Source organism: Haematobia irritans, chromosome 1 (genome assembly GCF_050003625.1).
Source record: "Haematobia irritans isolate KBUSLIRL chromosome 1, ASM5000362v1, whole genome shotgun sequence".
Classification (NCBI taxonomy): Eukaryota; Metazoa; Arthropoda; class Insecta; order Diptera; family Muscidae; genus Haematobia; species Haematobia irritans.
In genome coordinates this window covers 138,534,810-138,562,301 of record NC_134397.1, presented here as the reverse complement: position 1 = coordinate 138,562,301, position 27,492 = coordinate 138,534,810, and the positions used below count along the sequence as shown (strand labels likewise).

Sequence of the window (27,492 nt, the reverse complement as noted above, 5' to 3'; positions counted from 1 at the left end):
GGTTTTGTGTACTTGCTTCTAGGAAGCAAAATTTAATTTTTCGCTTTCTCATCTTTTTTTCTTCATATGCTATCAAAGTCCTTTAAGAACGAGTTAACGGCAACTTTATTTTCCAAATTAGGACTCGACTTCCAGTAGAAATTATGCTATGTTTGAAGTAAAAAACTTCTTTAAAATAAAGTGTTGAAAAACATGTCCTATATTTGAACGATTTTTTGCTTTGTAGTCAAGATGCCAAAAGACAACAAATTTAAAGACAATTTCATTAAATTTAAAGAATTTTTCTGAATTATTAAAGTCAAGTTGACCTTAGCCTATAAATTTTTTCTTTCATGTTAAGATACCCATTTTTAAGTCAAATCACTTAATTATAAGGACAATACGACTTCATTGAAAAGTTTATCGACTTTTGGACAAGGAAAAAAACTTTATTTTAGAGAAATGCGTCTTCTATGCTAAGCAAAATTTGTATTCGTATTTTAAAGACATGAAATCTTTGACCTCACGACAATATTTTTTTCAGTGTATAGACCGATATGGACCAAGTTATATACTAGCACAATGTACCAATTTTCAACCGAATCGGATGAATTTTGATCCTCCAAGAGGCTCCGCAGGTCAAATCTCGATCGATTTATATGGAGGCTATATATAATTATGGAATGATATGGACCAATTTTCAATTTTTGCATGATTGTAAGAGACCATATACTTACACTACGTACCAAATTTCAAGCTACAAGAGTAGCTTAACCAAAAGACGAAAATTATATTTGGAAAATTTATTTTGGCAAATCCCTTAATTTTTTAAATTTTTTTTCTATACAACATTTTCTTTTCAAAAAATACCTCTTAGTTGGAGATGAATAGTTTGAAAACCTACCAAAACATCAAGTTTTCTACCAATCTACCCAACTGAAAAATCTACCATTTTTGGTAGAATTCTACCAACTGTGGCAACCGTGTCGTTGTTGCAGCTGACTGTTTGGCTAATATGTCTGAAGGCATTAGATGCAGCATGACATTAAGAGAATTTGTTCCTGTCTTACTGATTGCGCTTGAGATACACAAGCACGCCATTCGCTTAACTTTAACATATTTAAATTTATCGACTGCTGAGGTATCGGTCACCAGACCACAACACCATATATACAAGGGCAGTTCGGAAACATCTTAGCCTAGAACCAAAAGCGCGGTATAAACAGAAGAAAGTTAAGTTGTTTGGAAACTTCCATCTCTGTTATGAACACATGTTACATTTTGTTTCGATCTGGCAACTCCTTCATATAGAAACAGGTGTTCAAAACAGACGCATCCTCAATTTTTTTTTACAATGGAAAAATTAGAAATGCGTGCTGTCATTAAATATTTACATAAAAATGGTTTATCGATACAAGAAATTCATAATGATATGGTGAATGTGTTAGGTAAAAGTGCTTCTTCATATGCAACAGTAAAAAATTGGGTTGCTGAATTTAAACGTGGTCGTACAAGCATTGAAGATGAACCACGTAGTGGACGTCCAAAAACAGCAACAACAAGAGAAATTATAGCCAAAGTGCATGATATGGTATTAAATGATCGACGAATAAAAGTGCGTGAAATTGCTAATATCATGGGTATCTCAAATGATCGCTTTCTGCAAGATGGGTGCCGCATTTGTTAATAGTCGATCAAAAACGCATAAGAATGAACATTTCTCAAGCTTGTTTGGATCGTTTTAAGCGAAATAAAATGGATTTTAAGCGTCGTTTCATAACTGTTGATGAGACATGGATCCACTATTATACTCCAGAGACAAAAGAACAATCCAAACAGTGGACTGAAGCTGGAGGAAGTGCCCCAAAGAAGGCAAAAACAATTCAATCGGCTGGTAAGGTTATGGCAACGGTTTTTTTTGGGACTTCAAAGGTATTTTATTGATTGACTATCTGCAAAAGGGTAAAACAATAAATTCAGAGTACTATTGCAAACTTTTGGATCAATTAAATGTACAAATTCGAGAAAAACGTCCTGGGTTACAACACAAAAAAAAATTGTTCATCAAGACAACGCACCAGCGCCCAAGAGTGTTTTAACAATGGCTAAAATCAACGAATTAAAGTACGAGTTGCTTAACCACCAACCTTATTTCCTGATTTAGCTCCCAGTGATTTTTACTTGTTCCCAAATCTAAAAAAATTCCTTGCTGGCAAGCGTTTTATCTCAAATGAAGATGCAATTACAGTTGTAAACCATTATTTTGAAGACCTTGAGGAAAACTATTTTAATCAAGGGATAGATTGCTAGAAAAGCATTGGACTAAGTGTATTGAAGTTTCAGGAGATTATATTGAAAAATAAAAATATTTGTTGAAAAATTAACTATTCTCTTTCATTGATAGGCTAAGAAGTTTCCGAACCGCCCTCGTAGCCAATGCACATTACTATGTACGATACAATTAAAAATTTAATTGATGTTGATTGCAAAACTCAATTAATTTTTTATCGATTCAATTAAAAATTTAATTGATGTGAATGGCAAAACTCAATAAACATTAACTAATTATTTTCTTTTATTTTTTAAGTTTAATTAAATATTAATTGTTTCAGTGAAATTTTTAATTAAAAATTAAAAAAGAAAAAATAAATCATTTTTTAAATTACTTAGTCTTCCGCCCAACAAAAAAAGGGGTCGCCAAAAAGCAGTGATAATGTTGTTTTTGGATCCGGAAGTGGTGCAAAGTTGGCGTAGAAGCGATGAAGTTAGCATGGGCTTGTCATGCACGGATGTCCCTGTTCAGTGTTTTGGATGTGAATTAAAAAATCTCGTGATATTTTGCTGATTAAATAATTTATATAATTTTTTATGATTTTTAATGAATTCTAACCCCAGCAAATAAACCTGGAAGTTGTTCCACAAACATTTCTTTTAAAGCGCATCCGGAAATCTACCATCAATTTTTTTTTTCACTTTCGATGCAGTCTTTTTGGGCAAGTCCACAAACATTTTTTTGAAGCGTATCCCGTGATCCCCTATCAATTTTTTCCACTTCCGATGCAGTCCTTTTGGACGAGTCTTAGAAAGTACGGAATTAAGCCGTTTTTAGTGAAAATTTGAGTTTCGGAAAATTAAGTTTCACAAAAAAGAAAAGAAAACCAATAAAAAAGTAAAGTAATAATAAAAAATAAAACACTTTATTTCCTCTGGGATTTGAACCTATGCCGTTTGACTTTTTCACTTCCGTGGAAGTTCTTTTGAAAAGATTTTGCGAATTACGATAATTTTTTTATTTTTTGTTGATTTTTTTTATAGAAACAATATATTTACAATATATTATAATTGTGACGTTTTGATGCATCGTGTTCAATGTCGTTTGTGTCATAGTGTGCTAAGGCGTTCTGTAACGTTGCCAACAGACCCAGGTTCAAGCCCCGGTGAAAGCGAAGAAGTTTTTCAATTTATAAAAATTTTATAATAAGAATATAAAAGTATAACAAAAATTACTGAAAAAATAAAAAGTGAAATTGGAAAAAAATTTAATATTTTAGTTTTTTAAATTTATTCATCCAAATGAACTTCCAAGGCACAACTTCTAAAGCAATGCAAATGATCCCAAAATGGAGTACTTCTGTCCTATGACAAACCCACGTAAAATTCATTGGAGATAATCCAAGTTTGCCCTACCTCCGGATCAAAAATTGGGGATAAAACTACTTTTTTGAAAGCTCTTTTTTTTGCTGGGAACACTTGTCTGAACCGTTTGACATCAAAATTTGTTTTAAAAATTCACATGTTTTTCGGTTGGTCATTATATAATCTGCGAGTTAAACAAAATTTAATTAAAAGAACTTACTCTGTAGATAAAATAAAGAAAATTTTTGGGAGGTCATTTTTGGAAGTGCTTTTTAAGTTGTGCCTTTAGAAGAACTTCTAAATTTTTTTGCTAAGCTGGTTTGATTAAAACGTTAATTTTATCAATTAAAAACATAGAATCACTGACATAAAGTAAATGTTTCTATATTGATTACAAAGTTAATTGTTTCAATTAATTTGGTAATTGAAAAACTTTTCGGTTTCAATCAACTTTTTAATTGGAAATAATTTGGTGAAGATTTCTTGCTGTGTACAAATAAACAAACTGGATCAAAATGTAATTTCAAATTCTTTGTATTTTCGTTTTAGTCAAAGGACGAGAATGCCTAGCACATGAAGACTGTGCAGCGATAGAAAAATCCAGTTGTGTTCGAGATCCAGATGACTACAAAATGCGCTGTTTATGCGGAAATGATTCGCCACCAAACAATGGACTCTGTCCTGACACACTCAAAGGTAAGAGAATGTATGAATATTACATATTTTATTTTTAGCATTCATAAACCTATACTTCCCAATCAAAATATGCTAAGTCCACTGAAAAGTTTTTAAGAAAATTGCTTTTTTTTAATGGATGATTGTGACTCAATTTTTAATATGAGAACGAAACGAGTTTGACTTTGTTTGTACCAATTATTAAGCAATTCCATCTATATAGCATATGTGGCAGTTAATTCAAATGGACTTAGCATACTATGTCAGGCAGCGATCGATGTCATGATTACACTTTGCATGCACTCACATTTTGAGGCGTTTGTAGACGTGCAATTAAATTCACATTGAAAATTCAAGCAAATTTCTTTTGTTTTCCTGAAGCTGAACTATTTGCCTAACCCTTCAAGTTGAAATGTCGTGTGCGTTCATCATAAAGCCAGGCAAGAGAGTTTGTAGAAGGAATTGTTAACATTTAGGACAGTTGACATTTTTATTGTAAGAAATGAAAAATTTTGGGACCAACTGCATAGTCATATTTTCGTGATACAATTGCCATCATTTAAATAGAATGATGACCTACATAACAGTGTGGAAATTATATAGTGCAAGTACTTTTTAATGAATTGTAAAGAAAAAAGAAATTGAAATTTTAACACCCTTCTGCTGTAGTTCTGTACCCGCCGGCGGCTCATTGTAGTAATAAATATTTGAACAAAGTTTTAATCTGACACTTCTCTTTGTTTGCGTGTTTTCAATAAACAGATAAAAATTTATTGGGAATGTACAGCAGAAAAAACAAGTGTATACGGCCGTAAGTTCGGCCAGGCCGAATCTTATGTACCCTCCACCATGGATTGCGTAGAAACTTCTACAAAAGACTGTCATCCACAATCGAATTACTTGGGTTGTGGTATCTTAAAACGTCTTAATATCGTTTTCTAAATTGTGAGTTAGTCCATACGTGGTATATATTAGACAAAAAAATCTTATGTATAGGTAAGTCTACAAATAATTACGAATCGACATGGACTTTTGCACCGTACGTAGAGAGCCAGAATATAAATATGGGGGCCGCTTATATGGGGGCTATATAGAATGATGAACTTGATATGGACCACTTTTTGTGTGATTGGAAATCGATTTATCTGAGGGATATATATAACTATAGACCGATATGGACCTAGTTACGCATGGTTTTTAACGACCATATACTAGCACAATGTACCAAATTTCAACTCACTCGGATGAAATTTGCTCCTCCAAGTGGCTCCAAAACCAAATCTCGGGATCGGTTTATACTGGGGCTATATATGATTATGGACTGATATGGACCACTTTTGGCATGGTTGTTAAATATCATATACGATCACCACGTACCAAAATTTCAAGCAGATCGGATGAATTTTGCTTCTCCAAAAGGCACCGGAGGTCAAATCTGGGGATCGGTTTATATGGGAGCTATATATAATTATGGGCTGATAGGAACCAATTCTTGCATGGTTGTTGGATACCATATACTAACATCACGTACCAAATTTCAACCGAATGGGAAGAATTTTGCTCTTCCAAGGGGTTCTGGAGGTCAAATCTGGGAATAGGTTTATATGGGGCCTATATATAATTATGGACCGATACCGACCAATTTTTACATGGGAGTTTGAGGCAATATTTTAACACCACGTACCAAATTTCAACTGAATCAGATGAATTTTGGTCTTCCAAGAGGCTCCGGAGGTCAAATCTGGTGATCGGTTTATATGGGGGCTATATATAATTATGGACCGATGTGGACCAATTTTTGCATGATTGTTAGAGACCATATACATACACCATGTACTAAATTTCAGACGGATCGGATGAAATTTGCTTCTCTTAGAGACCTCGCAAGCCAAATCGGGGGATCGGTTTATATGGGGGCTATATATAATTAAGGACCGATGTGGACCAATTTTTGCATGGTTGTTAGAGACCATATACTAACACCATGTACCAAATTTTAGCCGGATCGGATGAAATTTGCTTCTCTTAGAGGCCTCGCAAACTAAATATGGGGGCTATACGTAAAAGTGGACCGATATGGCCCATTTTCAATACCATCCGACCTACATCAATAACAACTACTTGTGCCAAGTTTCAAGTCGATAGCTTGTTTCGTTCGGAAGTTAGCGTGATTTCAACAGACGGACGGACGGACGGACGGACATGCTCAGATCGACTCAGAATTTCACCACGACCCAGAATATATATACTTTATAGGGTTTTAGAGCAATATTTCGATGTGTTACAAACGGAATGACAAAGTTAATATACCCCCCATCCTATGGTGGAAGGTATAAAAACAAGTAAAGTAAGGAAAGTCTAAAGTCGGGCGAGGGCCGACTATATTATATGCTGATCTACTCCATGCACTTCCGGTGTTCATATGAGTTTAAATCGGGCGAAAGATATATGTGGGAGCTATATCTAAATTTGAACCGATTTCAATTAAATTTGGCACATTTTATGACACTATCGGTTATATTGCTTGTGCAAAATTTAAAGTAAATCAGGTCATATAAGGACATATCGGCATACCTTGATAGGGTTCTATTCTGACCACCGTTGCCACAGTTGGTAGAATTCTACCAAAAATTGTAGATTTTTTACTGTTTCCTAAATTTTAGGATGTGCTCTTTACAAAATATTAACCCTTTCAATACCGAATTAAATCTAATGTTAAAAACTTTCATTTTTCCCCCGTTTCTACTTGTACTACGAGTAACAGGATTTAGAAAAAATATTGCAATTTGGAAGGCCTACCTCAATTATTTATAAAGCTATATGTGTTTTTTCTGAAAATTTAATTTCTTGAATTGTGACCAAATGGTCATACGAAACTAAATGCTATTTGGTCTATAATATCTATTGAAGTGTTGGAAAAAAATCAAAAAATAATCTGAAATAATATAGGCTATAGTTTTTATATGAATATCCATTTACTAGAGACGTACAGTACACTGAAAAAAATATTGACCTAATATGGAAGATTATGTATCTTAAATTTTAGCACTCGAAATTTACGCAATGCTAAGGACAAAATTCTTTCAAATAATGACATTTTAATTAAAAGAAAGTTTATAATCCTTGCTTCAAAAAATTTTTTAATTAAATCTAGGACACAAATCTTGAAATTTTGCGTCCCTCTGTTGAAGTTGTCGATCTTTGAAGTAAGGCAAATGTTCTTTAAAATAAAGAAAAACATTTTTAATTTAAAGAAATCGTCTTTAACTCCACTGACATATTGAATTTTTAAATTTAAGATAAAAATGCTTGAAATATAGGCTAAGACTTATTTTAAGGATTTGAATCTTTGGTTTAAAGTTTTTATACCCACCACCATAGGATGGGGGGTATATTAACTTTGTCATTCCGTTTGTAACACATCGAAATATTGCTCTAAGACCCCATAAAGTATATATATTCTGGGTCGTGGTGAAATTCTGAGTCGATCTGAGCATGTCCGTCCGTCCGTCCGTCTGTTGAAATCACGCTAACTTCCGAACGAAACAAGCTATCGACTTGAAACTTGGCACAAGTAGTTGTTATTGATGTAGGTCGGATGGTAATGCAAATGGGCCATATCGGTCCACTGTTACGTATAGCCCCCATATAAACGGACCCCAAAATTTGGCTTGCGAGGCCTCTAAGAGAAGCAAATTTCATCCGATCCGGCTGAAATTTGGTACATGGTGTTAGTATATGGTCTTTAACAACCATGCAAAAATTGGTCCACATCGGTCCATAATTATATATAGCCCCCATATAAACCGATCCCCCGATTTGGCTTGCGAGGCCCCTAAGAGAAGCAAATTTCATCCGATCCGTCTGAAATTTGGTACATGGTGTTCGAATATGGTCTCTAACAACCATGCAAAACTTGGTCCACATTGGTCCATAATTATATATAGCCCCCATATAAACCGATCCCCCGATTTGGCTTGCGAGGCCCCTAAGAGAAGCAAATTTCATCCGATCCGGCTGAAATTTGGTACATGGTGTCAGTATATGGTCTCTAACAACCATGCAAAAATTGGTCCACATCGGTCCATAATTATATATAGCCCCCATATAAACCGATCCCCCGATTTGGCTTGCGAGGCCTCTAAGAGAAGCAAATTTCATCCGATCCGGCTGAAATTTGGTACGTGGTGTCAGTATATGGTCTCTAATAACCATGCAAAAATTGGTCCATATCGGTCCATAATTATATATAGCCCCCACATAAACCGATCACCAGATTTGACCTCCGGAACTTCTTGGAAGACCAAAATTCATCTGATTCAGTTGAAATTTGGTACGTGGTGTTAATATATGGCCTCAAACTCCCATGCAAAAATTGGTCGATATCGGTCCATAATTATATATAGGCCCCATATAAACCGATCCCCAGATTTGACCTCCAGAGCCCCTTGAAAGAGCAAAATTCTTCCCATTCGGTTGAAATTTGGTACGTGATGTTAGTATATGGTATCCAACAACCATGCAGGAATAAGAAGATTTAAGATACTACAACCCAAGTAATTCGATTGTGGATGACAGTCTTTCGTAGAAGTTTCTACGCAATCCATGGTGGTGGGTACATAAGATTCGGCCTGGCCGAACTTTCGGCCGTATACACTTTTTTTTTTTAAAGAAGCCGCATCTTTGGCTCGAAATCAATACCAAAATCCTTAAAGGAAGGTCAAAATCTTTGGATCCAAGTAAACTTTTTTTTGAGTGTAGAACAATTGTCTCAAAATTGTGTATTTTTCGTTTATTGTCAAGAAATGTTATGAAAATACATTTTATGTTAGTGCCAAGCAATATAGATGATATTTATAGCTTATTTAGATGAGAGCCTCTACTTTAAAATATCATCGAGAAATAAATCGACACTAAGTGGGGAGTTATAGTTTGGAGTCGTTTTCGAATGTCCTTTGTAGTGGACATCGGTAGTGAAAGGCTTAAGGACAAATTTCTTTAAAATAATGAAATTTTAATTAAATAAAGTTTAGAATCATTGCTTCAAAAAAATTTTTTTCATTAAATTTAGTATACAAATTTTGAATATTTGCGTCCCTCCGTTAAAGTCTCATGTCTTCTAACTAAGGTATCTTTTCCTTAAAGTATAGAAACACATTTTTAATTTAAAGAAATCGTCCTTTTATTAACTGAAATATTGAATCTTTATATTGAAAAAGCTTCAAATAAAGCCTAAAACTTATTTAGAGATTTCAGAATTTTTGATTTAAAGTTTAAGAAAGTTTTTTTATTTTTATTTTGAAGTACCGGTTATAATTTGAATTTTTAAACTGGCAATTGTTTGTACGAGAGTAGTTTTATTAATATACAGCGAAAAGAGGATGAAAATTCGATTGATGAGATCAGTATAATTTAACTTTTATTGATCCTATATTTAAAGGAAGGTCAAAATATTTGGATTCAAGTAAACTTTTTTTTGGGTGTAGAATTCCTGAAGTTTTGGTAGATTTTGCAAAATATTCCTTTTTAACTTAGAGGTACTTCACAAATATTCTATAAAAATAAAATTTTAAAAAAATTTTCTAAAAAATAAGCTTTTAAAAAAATTTTCTATAAAAATAACATTTTGCTAAATTTTCGATAAAAATAAAATTTTGACAACATTTTCTATAAAAATAAAAATAAAAAAATGTTGACAAAATTTTCTATAGAAATATAATTTTGACAAAATTTTCTATAGAAATATAATTTTGACAAAATTTTCTATAGAAATAAAATTTTGACAAAATTTTCTATAGAAGTAAAATTTTGACAAAATTTTCTATAGACGTAAAATTTTGACAAAATTTTTTATAGACGTAAAATTTTGACAAAATTTTCTATAAAAATAAAATTTTCTATTGAAATAAAACTTCGACAAATTTTTTTATAGAAATAAAATTTTGGCAAAATTTTCTATAAAAATAAAATTTTGACAAAATTTTCTATAAATAATAATAAAATTTTGACAAAATGTCTATAGTAATAAAATTTTGACAAAGTTTTCTATAGAAATAAAATGTTGACAAAATTTTCTATGGAAATAAAATGTTGACAAAATTTTGTATAAAAATAAAATTTTGACAACATTTTCTATAAAAATAAAATTTTGACAAAATTTTCTATAGAAATAAAATTTTGACAAAATTTTCTATACGTAAAATTTTGACAAAATTTTATATATTTTTACTAAATTTTATATAGAAATACAGTTTTAGCAACATTTTCTATAGAAATAAAATTTTGACAAATTTTTCTATAGAAATAAAATTTTGACGAAATTTTCTATAGAAATAAAATTTTGACAACATTTCCTACAGAAATAAAATTCTGACAAAATTTTCTATAGAAATAAAATTTTGACAAAATTTTAAATAGAAAATTTTGTTTACTAAATTTAATATAGAAATACAGTTTTAACAACATTTTCTATAGATATAAAATTTTGACAAAATTTTCTATAGAAATAAAATTATGATAAAATTTTCTATAGAAATAAAATTATGATAAAATTTTCTATAGAAATAAAATTTTGACAAAATTTTCATAGAAATAACATTCTGACAAAATTTTCTATAGAAATACTGTTTTAACAAAATTTTCTATAGAAATAAAATTTTGACAAAGTTTTCAAAAAAAAAAATAAAATTAATTTTCTATAGAAATAAAATTTTGCAAATAAAAAAGTTTTGACAAAATAGTCTATAGAAATAAAATGTTGACAGACTTTGCTATGGAAATAAAATTTTGATTCTGATTTTGTCCCAAAACACATGTTTGTGCTAAATTTTAAGTCGATTGGATTAAAACTGCGACCTAGGTTTTGATTACATGGCTGAATCGACTCAAGGGTCTACCCGGAGCATTTTTGCCAAAGACACCATGTGTCTCTCGTCTAACTTATACCCTGTTCCACAGTGTGGCGCAGTGTAAAAAAGGCCATCGATAAACTGATGCAAAATCCAAGATATTTTTATAGTAGAAAACTTTATCGTTTTTAATTTAATTTTATAATTATACCTTGATCCACTCTGTGCAACAGGGTATTATAAGTTTAGCACCAAATTTGGTGCTTTTTGGCGTTTTCATTTAGTTCTTTTGTTGCTTTTTAAACCCTCCACCATAGGATGGGGGGGGTATATTAACTTCGTCATTCCGTTTGTAACACATCGAAATATTGCTCTAAGACCCCATAAAGTATATATATTCTGGGTCGTGGTGAAATTCTGAGTCGATCTAAGCATGTCCGTCCGTCAAGTGAAATCACGCTAACTTCCGAACGAAACAAGCTATCGACTTGAAATTAGGCACAAGTAGATGTTATTCATGTAAGTCGGATGGTATTACAAATGGGCCATATAGGACCACTTTTACGTATAGCCCCCATATAAACCCCCAGATTTCATCCGATCCGGTTGAAATTTGCAAAAAACCATGCAAAAATTTGTCCATATCGGTCTATAATTATATATAGCCCCGATCCCCAGATTTGACCTCCAGAGCCTCTTGGATAAGAAAAATTCATCCAATCTGGCTAAACGTTGGTACGTGGTGTTAGTACTCGTATATGGTCTCTAACATGCATACAAAAATTTGTCCATATCGGTCCATAAATATACATAGCCTGATGGAGGAGCAAAATTCATCCATCTGGCTAAAAGTTGGTATGTGGTGTTAGTATATGCTCTCTAACATTCATGCAATAATTAGTCCATATCGGTCCATAATCATATATAACCCCCATATATACCAATGACCAGGTTTGTTTTTGGAGACTCTTGGAGGAGCAAATTTCATCCGATTCAGTTGAAAGTTTGCATGCAAGATTTTATCTATATCGGTCCATAATTACATATATCCCCCAGATATACCGATTCTTAGATTTGACCTCCGGAGCCTCTGGGAGGAGCAAAATTAGTCAGATTCGGTTGAAATTTTGTACATTGTGCTAGTATATGGCCGCTAACAACCATTCTAAACTTGGTCCATATCGATTTATAGTTATATATAGCCCGCAGATAAACCGATCCCGAGCAACTTTTGTTGCATGTGGCTCGTCTTGAAAAACCCATACAGTCGGGCTCATACTGTCAAATGTTTATCCAATATTGAATGTAACATATGTATGCTGGTCCCTTAGGCATTAGCCTAAGGTTGTTTCAATCTCCCGATAGGTGACATGGTGATCATGCAATATTACTTGGTGCACAGCGTCAATGGTTTCCGGAACAACAACTGATTTTGGACAACCTTCACGAAATTCATCTTGGAGTGAACTACGACCTCGATTGAATTCAGCATTCACTCGTACTTACGTACTTTTCACGTACCTACTATTTCGTAAAAAAATATTCAAATATTAATCCAAAACCGTATATTTATTTAACATCATTAGATGAACGGTCTAATGTCGTAATATTTATAGAATATGTCGATATAGATATCTCTGCAAGTATTATTTAGATTAAGTTCAATTTTTCACTAGATTGCGTCTCTGTGTTTTTTGCAGCACGTTAGAAAATACTATTTTGCAAACTGGACAAAAAAAGATTTAGTTTTCTCTTTTTGTTTTAACACTACTCTAGCCTTGTAATTGTGTAATACAGTCCAGCCCGATGTCCTTGCAAATAAAAGTCAAATACAGTGAATGCGTGATAAACGTATTTTCATCATTCCTTACATCATAAGCACAATAGGGAGTCGTCTCAAAACCTTAACCTTAAAAAATGAAACTCTTTCGTTTCTGATATAAGAGAAATACTTAGACGAAATAATAAAATCGAGAAATTACCATGTCGAAGGTTCTGCCGATGAAGAGTTCAAAATCATTAACAAGGATAATAACAATGTTCTGCAGTGCACGAGATGCTGACATCGACATTAATGTGTAATGAATTTTGTTAACAATGGCATTGACATTTATGAGAAACCTGGACGAAAAATTATTAATTGTTTTTGTTAACCTCTAGCGGATTGTTGACAAAATTTTGTAAAGAAATAACATTTTTTAAATTTTCTATAAAACTAAATTCTTGGCAAAAATTTGTGCATAGAAATAACATTTTGACAAAACTTTCTATTAAAATATTTTTTTTTTTGAGTTGTGTTTTTATATTTAAAATTTTCCAATATTTCGAGACATCTCCGATGCTCGTCTTCAGGGAAATTACTTTAAACAAAAAGAAAAAACATTTAACACATTAACAAAAAATATATCATTACATGAAAAACACAGATATTTATATTTAAATTTAAAGAACAGTGAACTTCTTTACAAGGGAGTATATTTACAACTAAAAGCTAATCTGTGTTTCTATGTTTTTGTACAATATTTCTATAAATATATGCACAATGGTCCGTATCAGTCTTAAAATTCATTCGTCTTTCTGCAGGTACATTTATAATATGTAGCATCTCCAGAGTAAATCTCCTTTTATAATTGGTTTCTTGCGTCAAAATATCTACGTCCTTAAAGTTTGGTTTGTGTCCTGTTAAAGTGCAATGTGCTGCAAGTGCCGTCTTTTGCTCCAAGGGCTGATCAGTGGCTTTCTGATCAGATTTATGCCCTGAGAGTCTAGTTTTTAATTTGGTTTTCGTTGTACCAATATATACTTTTTGGCAAGTATCAGAGTCATTTCCATTGCATTTGATCTTATATACTACGTTTGACTTGTCTTCTTTCTTAATTTTGGATTTTGTCTTGCTGAAGAATTGATTTACTGTATTATGAGTCCTTTGTGCAATTTGAAATTTGTCCTTATTTAGCATGTTTGATGATTTGAATCTTTCCGAGAATTGGGGGACATATGTCAAGGGTTTATAAATTTTGGGTTCAATTTCGTCATGTTTGATATGTTGTCGTTCTTTTACATGTTGTATTAGGTCGTCAATCGTCTTATTCGGGAAATCATTTAATCGCAATATGGTCCTTATCTTATCTTCGTTGTCCTTATGAAATATTTTGTCGCTGACATCGTGTACTCTTCTTATAAAATTTGTAGCCGTATTCATTATAACTCGTCTAGGATGTTTGGAGTTGAAATTTATCAATCGTCCTGTGGCTGTTGGCTTTTGATACCAGTTAATTTTTATTCCATTTCTGCGCCTTAGAATTATAGTATCTAAGTACGGTAACTTGTTGTCCTCTTCTGTTTCCATCGTAAATTGAATTTGTCTATCAAAGGCGTTTAAAGCTGATAAAGTGGCCTGAACGTCATTTTTATTCAAAATACGGAACAGATCATCTACATATTTTGTCATTATTTTTGGTTTAATAGTCAATTTTTCCAATACTGAGTCCAAGAGTACTTCCATTACAATATCGGCGATAATAGGTGAAGCTGGTGATCCCATTGCCATTCCTTTCCATACAAAATATCTTGAGTCCTTTATACAAAAAGTTAACATTTCTATGGATGGATGGATATTTTTATAGAAATGTTAACTTTTTGTATACATGTTTTTCATGTAATGATATATTTTTTGTTAATGTGTTAAATGTTTTTTCTTTTTGTTTAAAGTAATTTCCCTGAAGACGAGCATCGGAGATGTCTCGAAATATTGGAAAATTTTAAATATAAAAATACAACTCAAAAAACAACAACATCTGTTTTTATTCACATGACCTCAAGCCGAACTAAGCAAATATAATTAAAAGTTTAAAGGTCAACTAATTAAAACAAAATAAATTTTTTGGAAAATTTTCTTTACAATAAAATTTTTTGACACAATTTTATACAGTAATTAAATTTTGACAAAATCTACTATATAAACATAACAGGTTGGCTGACATGTCCCCGGCCTAACATAGAAAAGCACATTTTTTTTGTCAAAATTCGTTTTTATTATTCAACATAGCTCCCTTCAAGAGCGATACAACGATTATAACGACCTTCCAATTTTTTGATACCATTTTGGTAGTACTCCTTCGGTTTTGCCTCAAAATAGGCCTCAGTTTCGGCGATCACCTCTTCATTGCAGCCAAATTTTTTCCCTGCGAGCATCCTTTTGAGGTCTGAGAACAAGAAAAAGTCGCTGGGGGCCAGAAGCCCAATTCATGAATTTTTGCCATCGTTCTCAATGACTTGTTGCACGGTGCGTTGTCTTGGTGGAACAACACGTTTTTCTTCTTCATGTGGGGCCGTTTTACCGCGATTTCGACCTCCAAACGCTCCAATAACGCCATATAATAGTCGCTATTGATGGTTTTTCCCTTCTCAAGATAATCGATAAAAATTATTCCATGCGCATCCCAAAAAACAGAGGCCATTACTTTGCCAGCGGACTTTTGAGTCTATCCACGCTTCGGAGACGGTTCATCGGTCGCTGTCCACTCAGCCGACTGTCGATTGGACTCAGGAGTGTAGTGATGGAACCATGTTTCATCCATTGTCACATATCGACGAAAAACTCGGGTGTATTACGAGTTAACAGCTGTAAACACCGCTCAGAATCATCAACACGTTGGTGTTTTTGGTCAAATGTGAGATCGCGCGGCACCCATTTTGCACAGAGCTTCCGCATATCCAAATATTGATGAATGATATGATCAACACGTTCCACCGTGGTGCAATGGTTAGCATGCCCGCCTTGCATTCACAAGGTCGTGGGTTCGATTCCTGCTTCGACCGAACACCAAAAAGTTTTTCAGCGGTGGATTATACCACCTCAGTAATGCTGGTGACATTTCTGAGGGTTTCAAAGCTTCTCTAAGTGGTTTCACTGCAATGTGGAACGCCGTTCGGACTCGGCTATAAAAAGGAGGTCCCTTGTCATTGAGCTTAACATGCATTCGGGCAGCACTCAGTGATAAGAGGGAAGTTCACCAATGTGGTATCACAATGGACTGAATAGTCTAAGTGAGCTTGATACATCGGGCTGCCACCTAACCTAACCTAACACGTTCCTTTGGTATCTTCGAGGCCTCTGCTACCTCGATCAACTTCATTTTACGGTCATTCAAAATCATTTTGTGGATTTTTTTGATGTTTTCGTCGGTAACCATCTCTTTCGGTCGTCCACTGCGTTCATCTCCTGCGTGATCATTTCACCAGGCTTGAATTTTGAAGACCCATCAATTATTGTTGATTTCCTTGGGGCAGAGTCCGGAAACTCATTATCAAGCCAAGTTTTTGCTTCCACCGTATTTTTTCCTTTCAGAAAACAGTATTTGATCACAACACGAAAGTCCTTTTTTCCATTTTTTTCACAATAACAAAAGTTGCTTCAAACTAATTGACTTACAGACGACAAATTTTGACACGAATCATTTGAAGGTTGGTACTATATAAAAATAATATGCATTTAATCTAGCGACGCCATCTATGTGACAGACCGGGGACTTATCAGCCAACCTGTTAAGTCGGGTTTTCCTTCCTGACGCAATAAATCCAGAACGTACGAACCGATCGGTTTTGCATTCGTTGAAAAGGTCTCGAGCTCCGTGAGGTTTATAGCAAAGAAAATTCAAGAATAGTTTCAACGGAAAAGCGGGATTTTTTTAAATACAGCACACATTAAAAAAAATATAATTTGAATTCATCGCAGATGCTTTTGTTATAAAATAATTTTATTTTGTTCACATGAAAAATGTTATAATAAAAATAATCATGTGGTGAAAATAGGGTACCTCATTTTTTGATATCTGGGTTATTCCCTATCAAGTTATAAAAAAATTTGCAACAAATATGTATAATTTTATGGCTTTTTTTACTGATTTAGTTTTCACTTTAGCGATTTCAGCGGCTAACCTTAAACTTAATACCCACCTTAAGAGCTTAAATTTACATGAAGTTGACAGGCAACGTAGAGGATGCTTCATTTTCCGGTATATGTTTGGGAAAGGCATGTTTTCCGTGTCCAAAACTTTAACAAATGTTAATATGGTCAATATTTAAGTACTTTTACTTTTTCCGATTTATTGGACGGTATTTTGAGAAGTATACCTTCCCTTGACAAACCACGCTTGAAATTCACAGGAAATGTAGAAAAATGTCCAACGATTAGAATACAGAACAATTAAAAAACAAAAAAATTGGTTGTAAGGGAACACCTCCAACTCGACGTTTGTTAAGCCGGTCCGTTTTAAATCTTCATAGCCGACCTATTTCTGTATATAAACGAAAAAACAAGGCCGATTTTTTTTTGAAATGTACGGGATACGTGTGTGGAAACTCTTGAGTGATTAATCAGTACTTCAGTTTTTGTGCCAGACTTACCCTGACCCTACTCTTTAAAAGAGTTCAAATCTTTTCGAATTTGTTTTCAAATCGAAGGATATGTTTGACTAAGTTAACGAAAATATGCTTTGGTTGAAGCAGCGAAGCGGGCCGGTTTACGCTAGTTTTCTATAGAAATACAATTTTGACAAATTTTTCTTTAGATATAAAATGTTGACAAAATTTTCTAGAGAAATAAAATTTGTACTAAATTTTCAACAGAAATATAATTTTGACAAAATTTTCTATAGAAATAAAATTCTGACCACATTTTCTGTAGAAATAAAATGTTGACAAAATTTTATATAGAAATAAAATTTTTACTAAATATTATATAGAAATACAGTTTTAACAACATTTTCTATAGAAATAAAATTTTTACAAAATTTTCTATAGAAATACAATTTTGACAACATTTTCTATAGAAATAAAATTTTGACAAAATTTTCTATAGAAATAAAATTTGGACAAAATTTTCTATAAAAATAAAATTTTGACGAAATTTTCTATAGACGTAAAATTTTGACAAAATTTTCAATGGAAATAAAATTTTGACAAAATTTCCTATAGAAATAAAATTTTGACTAAATTTTCTATAGACGTAAAATTTTGTATAAAAAGAAAATGTTGACAACATTTTATATAGAAGGTTAAAGTGGCAGCCCGATTAAGATTCAGGCTCACTTAGACTATTCAGTCCAAAAACTTCAGTTTTTGTGCCAGACTTACCCTGACCCTACTCTTTAAAAGAGTTCAAATCTTTTCGAATTTGTTTTCAAATCGAAGGATATGTTTGACTAAGTTAACGAAAATATGCTTTGGGTGAAGCAGCGAAGCGGACCGGGTTACGCTAGTTTTCTATAGAAATAAAATTTTGACAAATTTTTCTTTAGATATAAAATGTTGACAAAATTTTCTAGAGAAATAAAATTTGTACTAAATTTTCAACAGAAATATAATTTTGACAAAATTTTCTATAGAAATAAAATTCTGACAACATTTTCTGTAGAAATAAAATGTTGACAAAATTTTATATAGAAATAAAATTTTTACTAAATATTATATAGAAATACAGTTTTAACAACATTTTCTATAGAAATAAAATTTTGACAAAATTTTCAATAAAAATAAAATTTTGAAAAAATTTCCTATACAAATAAAATTTGGACAAAATTTTCTATAGAAATAAAATTTTGACAACATTTTCTATAGAGATAAAATTTTGACAAAATTTTCAATAGAAATAAAATTTTGACAAAATTTTCTATAGAAATAAAATTTTGACTAAATTTTCTATAGACGTAAAATTTTGTATAAAAAGACAATGTTTTGACAAAATTTTCTATAGAAATAAAATTTTGACAACATTTTCTATAGAAATAAAATTTTGACAAAATTTTCAATAGAAATAAAATTTTGACTAAATTTTCTATAGAAATAAAATTTTGACAAAATTTTCTATAGAAATAAAATTTTGACTAAATTTTCTATAGACGTAAAATTTTGTATAAAAAGAAAATGTTGACAACATTTTGTATAGAAGGTTAAAGTGGCAGCCCGGTTAAGATTCAGGCTCACTTAGACTATTCAGTCCATTGTGATATTTTGTATAGAAAAAAAAACTGTTAAAAAAAATTTTTTTTCCTTAGAAGTAATATTTTTTTTTTGTAATTTTATTTAGAAATAATATTTTGTGAAATTTTTCTATAGAAATAAAATTTTGACAAAGTTTTCTTTAAATTTAATATCTTTAAAAATGTTAATTTTCACGTTCGGTCATACCATTGTGAGTAAGTTCTGATGGTTATCCGTGATGGATAACCGCGTAATCATGGACGTTTTTGTTCAACCACTGTTTTATTACTTACATATTTTATTCTTAAAATGCTACAGATTTTCAAGGATTTCTTTTTTTTGTTTTTGTTCCTGACAGGACTTCGTCACAAATGCAACAGCAGTAATGAATGCGAGGATGGATTAATATGCACTTATGAGAACACAAATCGAACTATTGGCGTCGCCAAGTTCATGTCGTCCAAAGCTAAAATGTGTCTGTGCGACAATGAGAATGGATATTGGGAGGATGTACACCATGACATCTGTAGTGGAGGTAAGTAGAACTGGTATAACTATGTAAAATGGAAATTTTGCACTGTACGAAATGGGTCCTAAACAAATAAAATTAGGAATTTAATTAAATATTCGCAAGATAACACATTCTGTTTGGTGCAAATTACCACTATTGGGCCAGTCAAAGTCAATAGATTTCCATATAATTTATTGATTTCTATGCTCCTTTAAAATCCTATTGGATTAACACATTTTCTGCAATACAATTATCAGAATAATCTATTGGTCAACATATTCTAAAAGTTTTCTAGTGACATTCGGATGGTAAAACTAAAACAGGTCCTTTGGAATGAGTACGAGTCATATCCTAAAGTGTAAATTTGCCCCGTCAATAAGAAACCCATGTTAAAGTGATCGGTCCCTTCCATACGTTTTGAACAGAACTGGGACTAGGCCCTACACACCAGGGACTTGTCCTATATTTGTCCTGGGATTGACCTGGTCGTTTCCGTAGGGGAGTCAAATTATTGTCTTTTGTCTATAAGACGGCATTATATTATGGATTTTTTATACCCTAAACCACATAGTGGTCAGGGTATAATAAGTTTGATCGGCCAAAAAATGTGCCTACCAGAAATATTGATTTTAGACCCCAAAAAATATATACCGATCGACTCAGAATCACCTCCTGAGTCGATCTAGCGCTTGGTGTCCGTCCGTCCGTCTGTCCATGTATTTGTTGTTTACAGGATTCCGGTCGCAATTATTAACCGATTTTGATGAAGTTTGGTACAGGGAGTTTTTTTGGGCACAAGGACGTACGTTATTGAATTTGGAAGAAATCGGATCAAATTTAGATATAGCTCCCATATATATGTATCGCCCGATTTCGACAAATGGAGTAACGTTGCGCTTTTTTACAAACCGATCGTCATCAAATGTTGCACATAGTAAACTTTTTCATCACCCTTTAAGTCTGCAAAATTTCATCGAAATCGGTTCAGATTTAGATATAGCTCCCATATGTATATGTATCGCCCGGTTTTCCCAAATTTGGCCATAAAAACCTTATTTATTAAGTGATCTTACTCAAACTTGGCTTACTCTAATCTTTTATGGTACTGACAATATGTGCCAAAAATAATAGAAATCGGTTCAGATTTAGATATAGCTCCCATATATATGTATCGCCCGATTTTGCCAAATTTGACCGTAAAACCCTTATTTACCAACAGATAGTGCTTAAAGTTGGCTAAATATAATCTTTCATACCTTTAACTGTATGTGCGCATTTTCATCGAAATCGGTTCAGATTTGCCCTATTTGAAGAAATTTGGATTTATTGCCCACAACTAATGGACCGATTTCCTCTTTTTTAATAATGGAGTCAATATTAGTGGCATACTAACTCTTTTGGTGCAAAATAAACTATAGCTCCTATTATTAGACATTTCTGTTCAGATTGTGACAAGACACCCATAAACATGTACCCCCCTTTATGTTCTCCAAAACCTATACCAATGATACCCCACAAATGCTTATGTTTACTAATTCAGTGGGGGTGGTTTAGGGTATGATATAGTCGGCCCCGCCCGACTTTCTACTTTACTCACTTGTTTAATTGTATTAATGAGAATAAAGAGTGAAATTGTCAATAGAAATAAAATTTTGACAAAATTTTTTATTGAATAAATAAAATATAATCGTGCAAAATTTTCTATAGAAAAAAAATTTTTTTTTTTTTTGTTTTGTTATTGTTGGTTTTGTTCTTTAAGCATTGTTGTCGTTTTTTTATTTCAGCTTAAAACCATACATTGACTAAACTACAAGAGTAGCTTAACCAACAGAGGAAAAGAATGTTTGTCAAATTTATTTGGGCAAAGCCCTATAGACTGCAAGATGGTTGGATGGACGCACGTTTCGGAATTACCACATTCCTCATCAGCATCCTCTACTTGCAGCAAAACTATCAACCAATTATCAGAATAAATTCAGGCAGTTTATTAAACCCAACAAAAACCACACTTGAACCCTCCGAAAAAAGATTTTACATTGATAGCCGGCTTATGCCAAATAAATTCGAAACAAACATATCTCTTTTCCTATGCCACTGTCAAATCATCGATTTGAATTCACATGGCTGGGTTTATTTTGAGCGTACCTCCTCTTCTTTTTCCATTTGTTTTGTTTTGTTATTGTTGGTTTTGTTCTTTAAGCATTGTTGTCGTTTTTTTATTTCAGCTTAAAACCATACATTGACTAAACTACAAGAGTAGCTTAACCAACAGAGGAAAAGAATGTTTGTCAAATTTATTTGGGCAAAGCCCTATAGACTGCAAGATGGTTGGATGGACGCACGTTTCGGAATTACCACATTCCTCATCAGCATCCTCTACTTGCAGCAAAACTATCAACCAATTATCAGAATAAATTCAGGCAGTTTATTAAACCCAACAAAAACCACACTTGAACCCTCCGAAAAAAGATTTTACATTGATAGCCGGCTTATGCCAAATAAATTCGAAACAAACATATCTCTTTTCCTATGCCACTGTCAAATCATCGATTTGAATTCACATGGCTGGGTTTATTTTGAGCGTGCCTCCTCTTCTTTTCCATTTGTTTTGTTTTGTTATTGTTGGTTTTGTTCTTTAAGCATTGTTGTCGTTTTTTATTTCAGCTTAAAACCATACATTGACTAAACTACAAGAGTAGCTTAACCAACAGAGGAAAAGAATGTTTGTCAAATTTATTTGGGCAAAGCCCTATAGACTGCAAGATGGTTGGATGGACGCACGTTTCGGAATTACCACATTCCTCATCAGCATCCTCTACTTGCAGCAAAACTATCAACCAATTATCAGAATAAATTCAGGCAGTTTATTAAACCCAACAAAAACCACACTTGAACCCTCCGAAAAAAGATTTACATTGATAGCCGGCTTATGCCAAATAAATTCGAAACAAACATATCTCTTTTCCTATGCCACTGTCAAATCATCGATTTGAATTCAATGCTTAAAGAACAAAACCAACAAAAACAAAACAAAACAAATGGAAAAAGAAGAGGAGGCACGCTCAAAATAAACCCAGCCATGTGAATTCAAATCGATGATTTGACAGTGGCATAGGAAAAGAGATATGTTTGTTTCGAATTTATTTGGCATAAGCCGGCTATCAATGTAAAATCTTTTTTCGGAGGGTTCAAGTGTGGTTTTTGTTGGGTTTAATAAACTGCCTGAATTTATTCTGATAATTGGTTGATAGTTTTGCTGCAAGTAGAGGATGCTGATGAGGAATGTGGTAATTCCGAAACGTGCGTCCATCCAACCATCTTGCAGTCTATAGGGCTTTGCCCAAATAAATTTGACAAACATTCTTTTCCTCTGTTGGTTAAGCTACTCTTGTAGTTTAGTCAATGTATGGTTTTAAGCTGAAATAAAAAAACGACAACAATGCTTAAAGAACAAAACCAACAATAACAAAACAAAACAAATGGAAAAAGAAAGAGGAGGCACGCTCAAAATAAACCCAGCCATGTGAATTCAAATCGATGATTTGACAGTGGCATAGGAAAAGAGATATGTTTGTTTCGAATTTATTTGGCATAAGCCGGCTATCAATGTAAAATCTTTTTTCGGAGGGTTCAAGTGTGGTTTTTGTTGGGTTTAATAAACTGCCTGAATTTATTCTGATAATTGGTTGATAGTTTTGCTGCAAGTAGAGGATGCTGATGAGGAATGTGGTAATTCCGAAACGTGCGTCCATCCAACCATCTTGCAGTCTATAGGGCTTTGCCCAAATAAATTTGACAAACATTCTTTTCCTCTGTTGGTTAAGCTACTCTTGTAGTTTAGTCAATGTATGGTTTTAAGCTGAAATAAAAAAACGACAACAATGCTTAAAGAACAAAACCAACAATAACAAAACAAAACAAATGGAAAAAGAAGAGGAGGCACGCTCAAAATAAACCCAGCCATGTGAATTCAAATCGATGATTTGACAGTGGCATAGGAAAAGAGATATGTTTGTTTCGAATTTATTTGGCATTAGCCGGCTATCAATGTAAAATCTTTTTTCGGAGGGTTCAAGTGTGGTTTTTGTTGGGTTTAATAAACTGCCTGAATTTATTCTGATAATTGGTTGATAGTTTTGCTGCAAGTAGAGGATGCTGATGAGGAATGTGGTAATTCCGAAACGTGCGTCCATCCAACCATCTTGCAGTCTATAGGGCTTTGCCCAAATAAATTTGACAAACATTCTTTTCCTCTGTTGGTTAAGCTACTCTTGTAGTTTAGTCAATGTATGGTTTTAAGCTGAAATAAAAAAACGACAACAATGCTTAAAGAACAAAACCAACAATAACAAAACAAAACAAATGGAAAAAGAAGAGGAGGCACGCTCAAAATAAACCCAGCCATGTGAATTCAAATCGATGATTTGACAGTGGCATAGGAAAAGAGATATGTTTGTTTCGAATTTATTTGGCATAAGCCGGCTATCAATGTAAAATCTTTTTTCGGAGGGTTCAAGTGTGGTTTTTGTTGGGTTTAATAAACTGCCTGAATTTATTCTGATAATTGGTTGATAGTTTTGCTGCAAGTAGAGGATGCTGATGAGGAATGTGGTAATTCCGAAACGTGCGTCCATCCAACCATCTTGCAGTCTATAGGGCTTTGCCCAAATAAATTTGACAAACATTCTTTTCCTCTGTTGGTTAAGCTACTCTTGTAGTTTAGTCAATGTATGGTTTTAAGCTGAAATAAAAAAACGACAACAATGCTTAAAGAACAAAACCAACAATAACAAAACAAAACAAATGGAAAAAGAAGAGGAGGCACGCTCAAAATAAACCCAGCCATGTGAATTCAAATCGATGATTTGACAGTGGCATAGGAAAAGAGATATGTTTGTTTCGAATTTATTTGGCATAAGCCGGCTATCAATGTAAAATCTTTTTTCGGAGGGTTCAAGTGTGGTTTTTGTTGGGTTTAATAAACTGCCTGAATTTATTCTGATAATTGGTTGATAGTTTTGCTGCAAGTAGAGGATGCTGATGAGGAATGTGGTAATTCCGAAACGTGCGTCCATCCAACCATCTTGCAGTCTATAGGGCTTTGCCCAAATAAATTTGACAAACATTCTTTTCCTCTGTTGGTTAAGCTACTCTTGTAGTTTAGTCAATGTATGGTTTTAAGCTGAAATAAAAAAACGACAACAATGCTTAAAGAACAAAACCAACAATAACAAAACAAAACAAATGGAAAAAGAAGAGGAGGCACGCTCAAAATAAACCCAGCCATGTGAATTCAAATCGATGATTTGACAGTGGCATAGGAAAAGAGATATGTTTGTTTCGAATTTATTTGGCATAAGCCGGCTATCAATGTAAAATCTTTTTTCGGAGGGTTCAAGTGTGGTTTTTGTTGGGTTTAATAAACTGCCTGAATTTATTCTGATAATTGGTTGATAGTTTTGCTGCAAGTAGAGGATGCTGATGAGGAATGTGGTAATTCCGAAACGTGCGTCCATCCAACCATCTTGCAGTCTATAGGGCTTTGCCCAAATAAATTTGACAAACATTCTTTTCCTCTGTTGGTTAAGCTACTCTTGTAGTTTAGTCAATGTATGGTTTTAAGCTGAAATAAAAAAACGACAACAATGCTTAAAGAACAAAACCAACAATAACAAAACAAAACAAATGGAAAAAGAAGAGGAGGCACGCTCAAAATAAACCCAGCCATGTGAATTCAAATCGATGATTTGACAGTGGCATAGGAAAAGAGATATGTTTGTTTCGAATTTATTTGGCATAAGCCGGCTATCAATGTAAAATCTTTTTTCGGAGGGTTCAAGTGTGGTTTTTGTTGGGTTTAATAAACTGCCTGAATTTATTCTGATAATTGGTTGATAGTTTTGCTGCAAGTAGAGGATGCTGATGAGGAATGTGGTAATTCCGAAACGTGCGTCCATCCAACCATCTTGCAGTCTATAGGGCTTTGCCCAAATAAATTTGACAAACATTCTTTTCCTCTGTTGGTTAAGCTACTTTTGTAGTTTAGTCAATGTATGGTTTTAAGCTGAAATAAAAAAACGACAACAATGAAAAAAAATTTTGACAAAATTTTCTGTAGAAATAAAATTTTGATAAAATTTCTAGAGCAATAAAATTTTGATAAAATTTCTAGAGCAATAAAATTTTGATAAAAAGAAGATTTTTTTTTAAATTTGGTAGATTATTGGGACGAGTGGTACATAAATATAATTGATACGAAAATAATATCGTTCAAACAAATAAAAATTCTAACATTCTAATTTTTCCAAAATTTTCATGGTTGAAACATGTTATAAACTTAAATTATATATTTAAAAATTATGATATTTAATATTACTCAATAATAATTGACTAACATTTTTTTTTGATATATTTTCAGCTACCGTTCAAGCATTAAGTGATATGTTGATATCAATACTAACTTCAGTGATTCCGCTTCTTGTGTATTCCTGCTTAAAGAATCACTTCTAAAAGTAAAACGTATTATAACTGCAGCAGCATTTTTCGAAACAAAAAAATTGAAATTTTTTTATTGTAGAGTATTTTTGTTTTTCGCACAAAAAAATATTGATTTCATTTCCAATTTAAAAACAAATATACAAATGTACCAATGTAGTTTAGAAACTTTGTCAATTAATCATAAAATATTTATACAAGTATTGCAAATCACTTAGATCGAAATTGTTATGTTTTTTTCTTTCTCTTCATTGAATAGAAAATTGACAAAATATGTAATGAGTTAATCTATCACAGTAAGCTTAGACCAAGGACTTAATGCAAAATAAAATAAAATTTCAAATAATAATTGCACTCTTAATACCACCATATTTACATCTGTGATTGTCATATGTATGAGTATCATTTAATTAAAAAGAAAAAAAAAACAACAAAGTAATAAATATAATATCCCTATGATTATAAATTTAATATTAACAAAACCTTATATATACTATCATTTAATATAATATCTATATTTGTGCAATATTAAAAATAATTTAGGATATTTTTAAGAATATAAAATTGCATTCCGTTTTGGAATTAATGCTGAAATAATTTAATAGGCTTCTCCCACTTACACTGAGTCAACTTCATTGTTGCAGAAGTTTTTGAGCCAGAAAGAAAGGTTATATCCGAACTCTTTATGAAGACATCCTCTAAATTTTATTTTTTGATCATCTTAATTTGCATGCACTCAATGAACTTTGTTTGTCTTCAAAGAATAATTCTACCAATAAATGAAAACTTCTTTGGTCAAAATGTTCGTTTCCCAGAAACATAAATAGAAATTTGACAGTTCTCGATGGATAATATTTAAGGCATGACTATTAAAAAAAATGTAAAAAAAAATATTTTGGAGTGGCGGGCTAACATTCTTCAAAAAAAAAAATAACTTGGCTGTCGCTATAACAGGGATGGAAAGTACAATTTTTAAGAAAGTATAAAGAAATATTTTTTTGAGCGAAAAAGTACTTTTCACTAAATTTCAACAAAAATTCCATCGGAAGATTATGGTCCAGAGCTCCTTTAGACTGAATTTTAAAGAAAACTTAATTTTGTTTGTCTACTCCTCAATTTAAAAATTCTTGTTTTAGTTTTCTACCCGCTTACAAAGACTACCGTAGTATTGTAATCACGGTTGCCGTATTTGGTAGAATTCTACTGTTTGGTAGAATTCATGGTACTTCATAAATTTTCTGATTAATAAAAATAATTTTTTGACAAAATTTTCTATAGAAATAAAATTTTGACAAAATTTTCTATCGTAGTAAAATTTTGACAAAATTTTCTATAGAAGTAAAATTTTGACAAAATTTTCTATAT

The 27,492-nt window shown here is 32.5% G+C and overlaps 1 protein-coding gene across 1 annotated transcript in view; it reads left to right on the top strand.

Annotated features, from left to right (window-relative positions):
* The window catches only part of sosie (oogenesis-related protein sosie), a 48,855-nt gene extending 22,367 nt beyond the window's left edge, over positions 1 to 26,488 (top strand). The window contains exons 2-4 of the mRNA XM_075291748.1: positions 4,165 to 4,311; positions 19,480 to 19,656; positions 26,051 to 26,488. Of these exons, the coding sequence (XP_075147863.1) occupies positions 4,165 to 4,311; positions 19,480 to 19,656; positions 26,051 to 26,142 (416 nt within the window). The 3' untranslated portion in view covers positions 26,143 to 26,488. The remainder of the gene's footprint in view (positions 1 to 4,164; positions 4,312 to 19,479; positions 19,657 to 26,050) is intronic.
* The last annotated feature ends 1,004 nt before the right edge of the window (positions 26,489 to 27,492 follow it).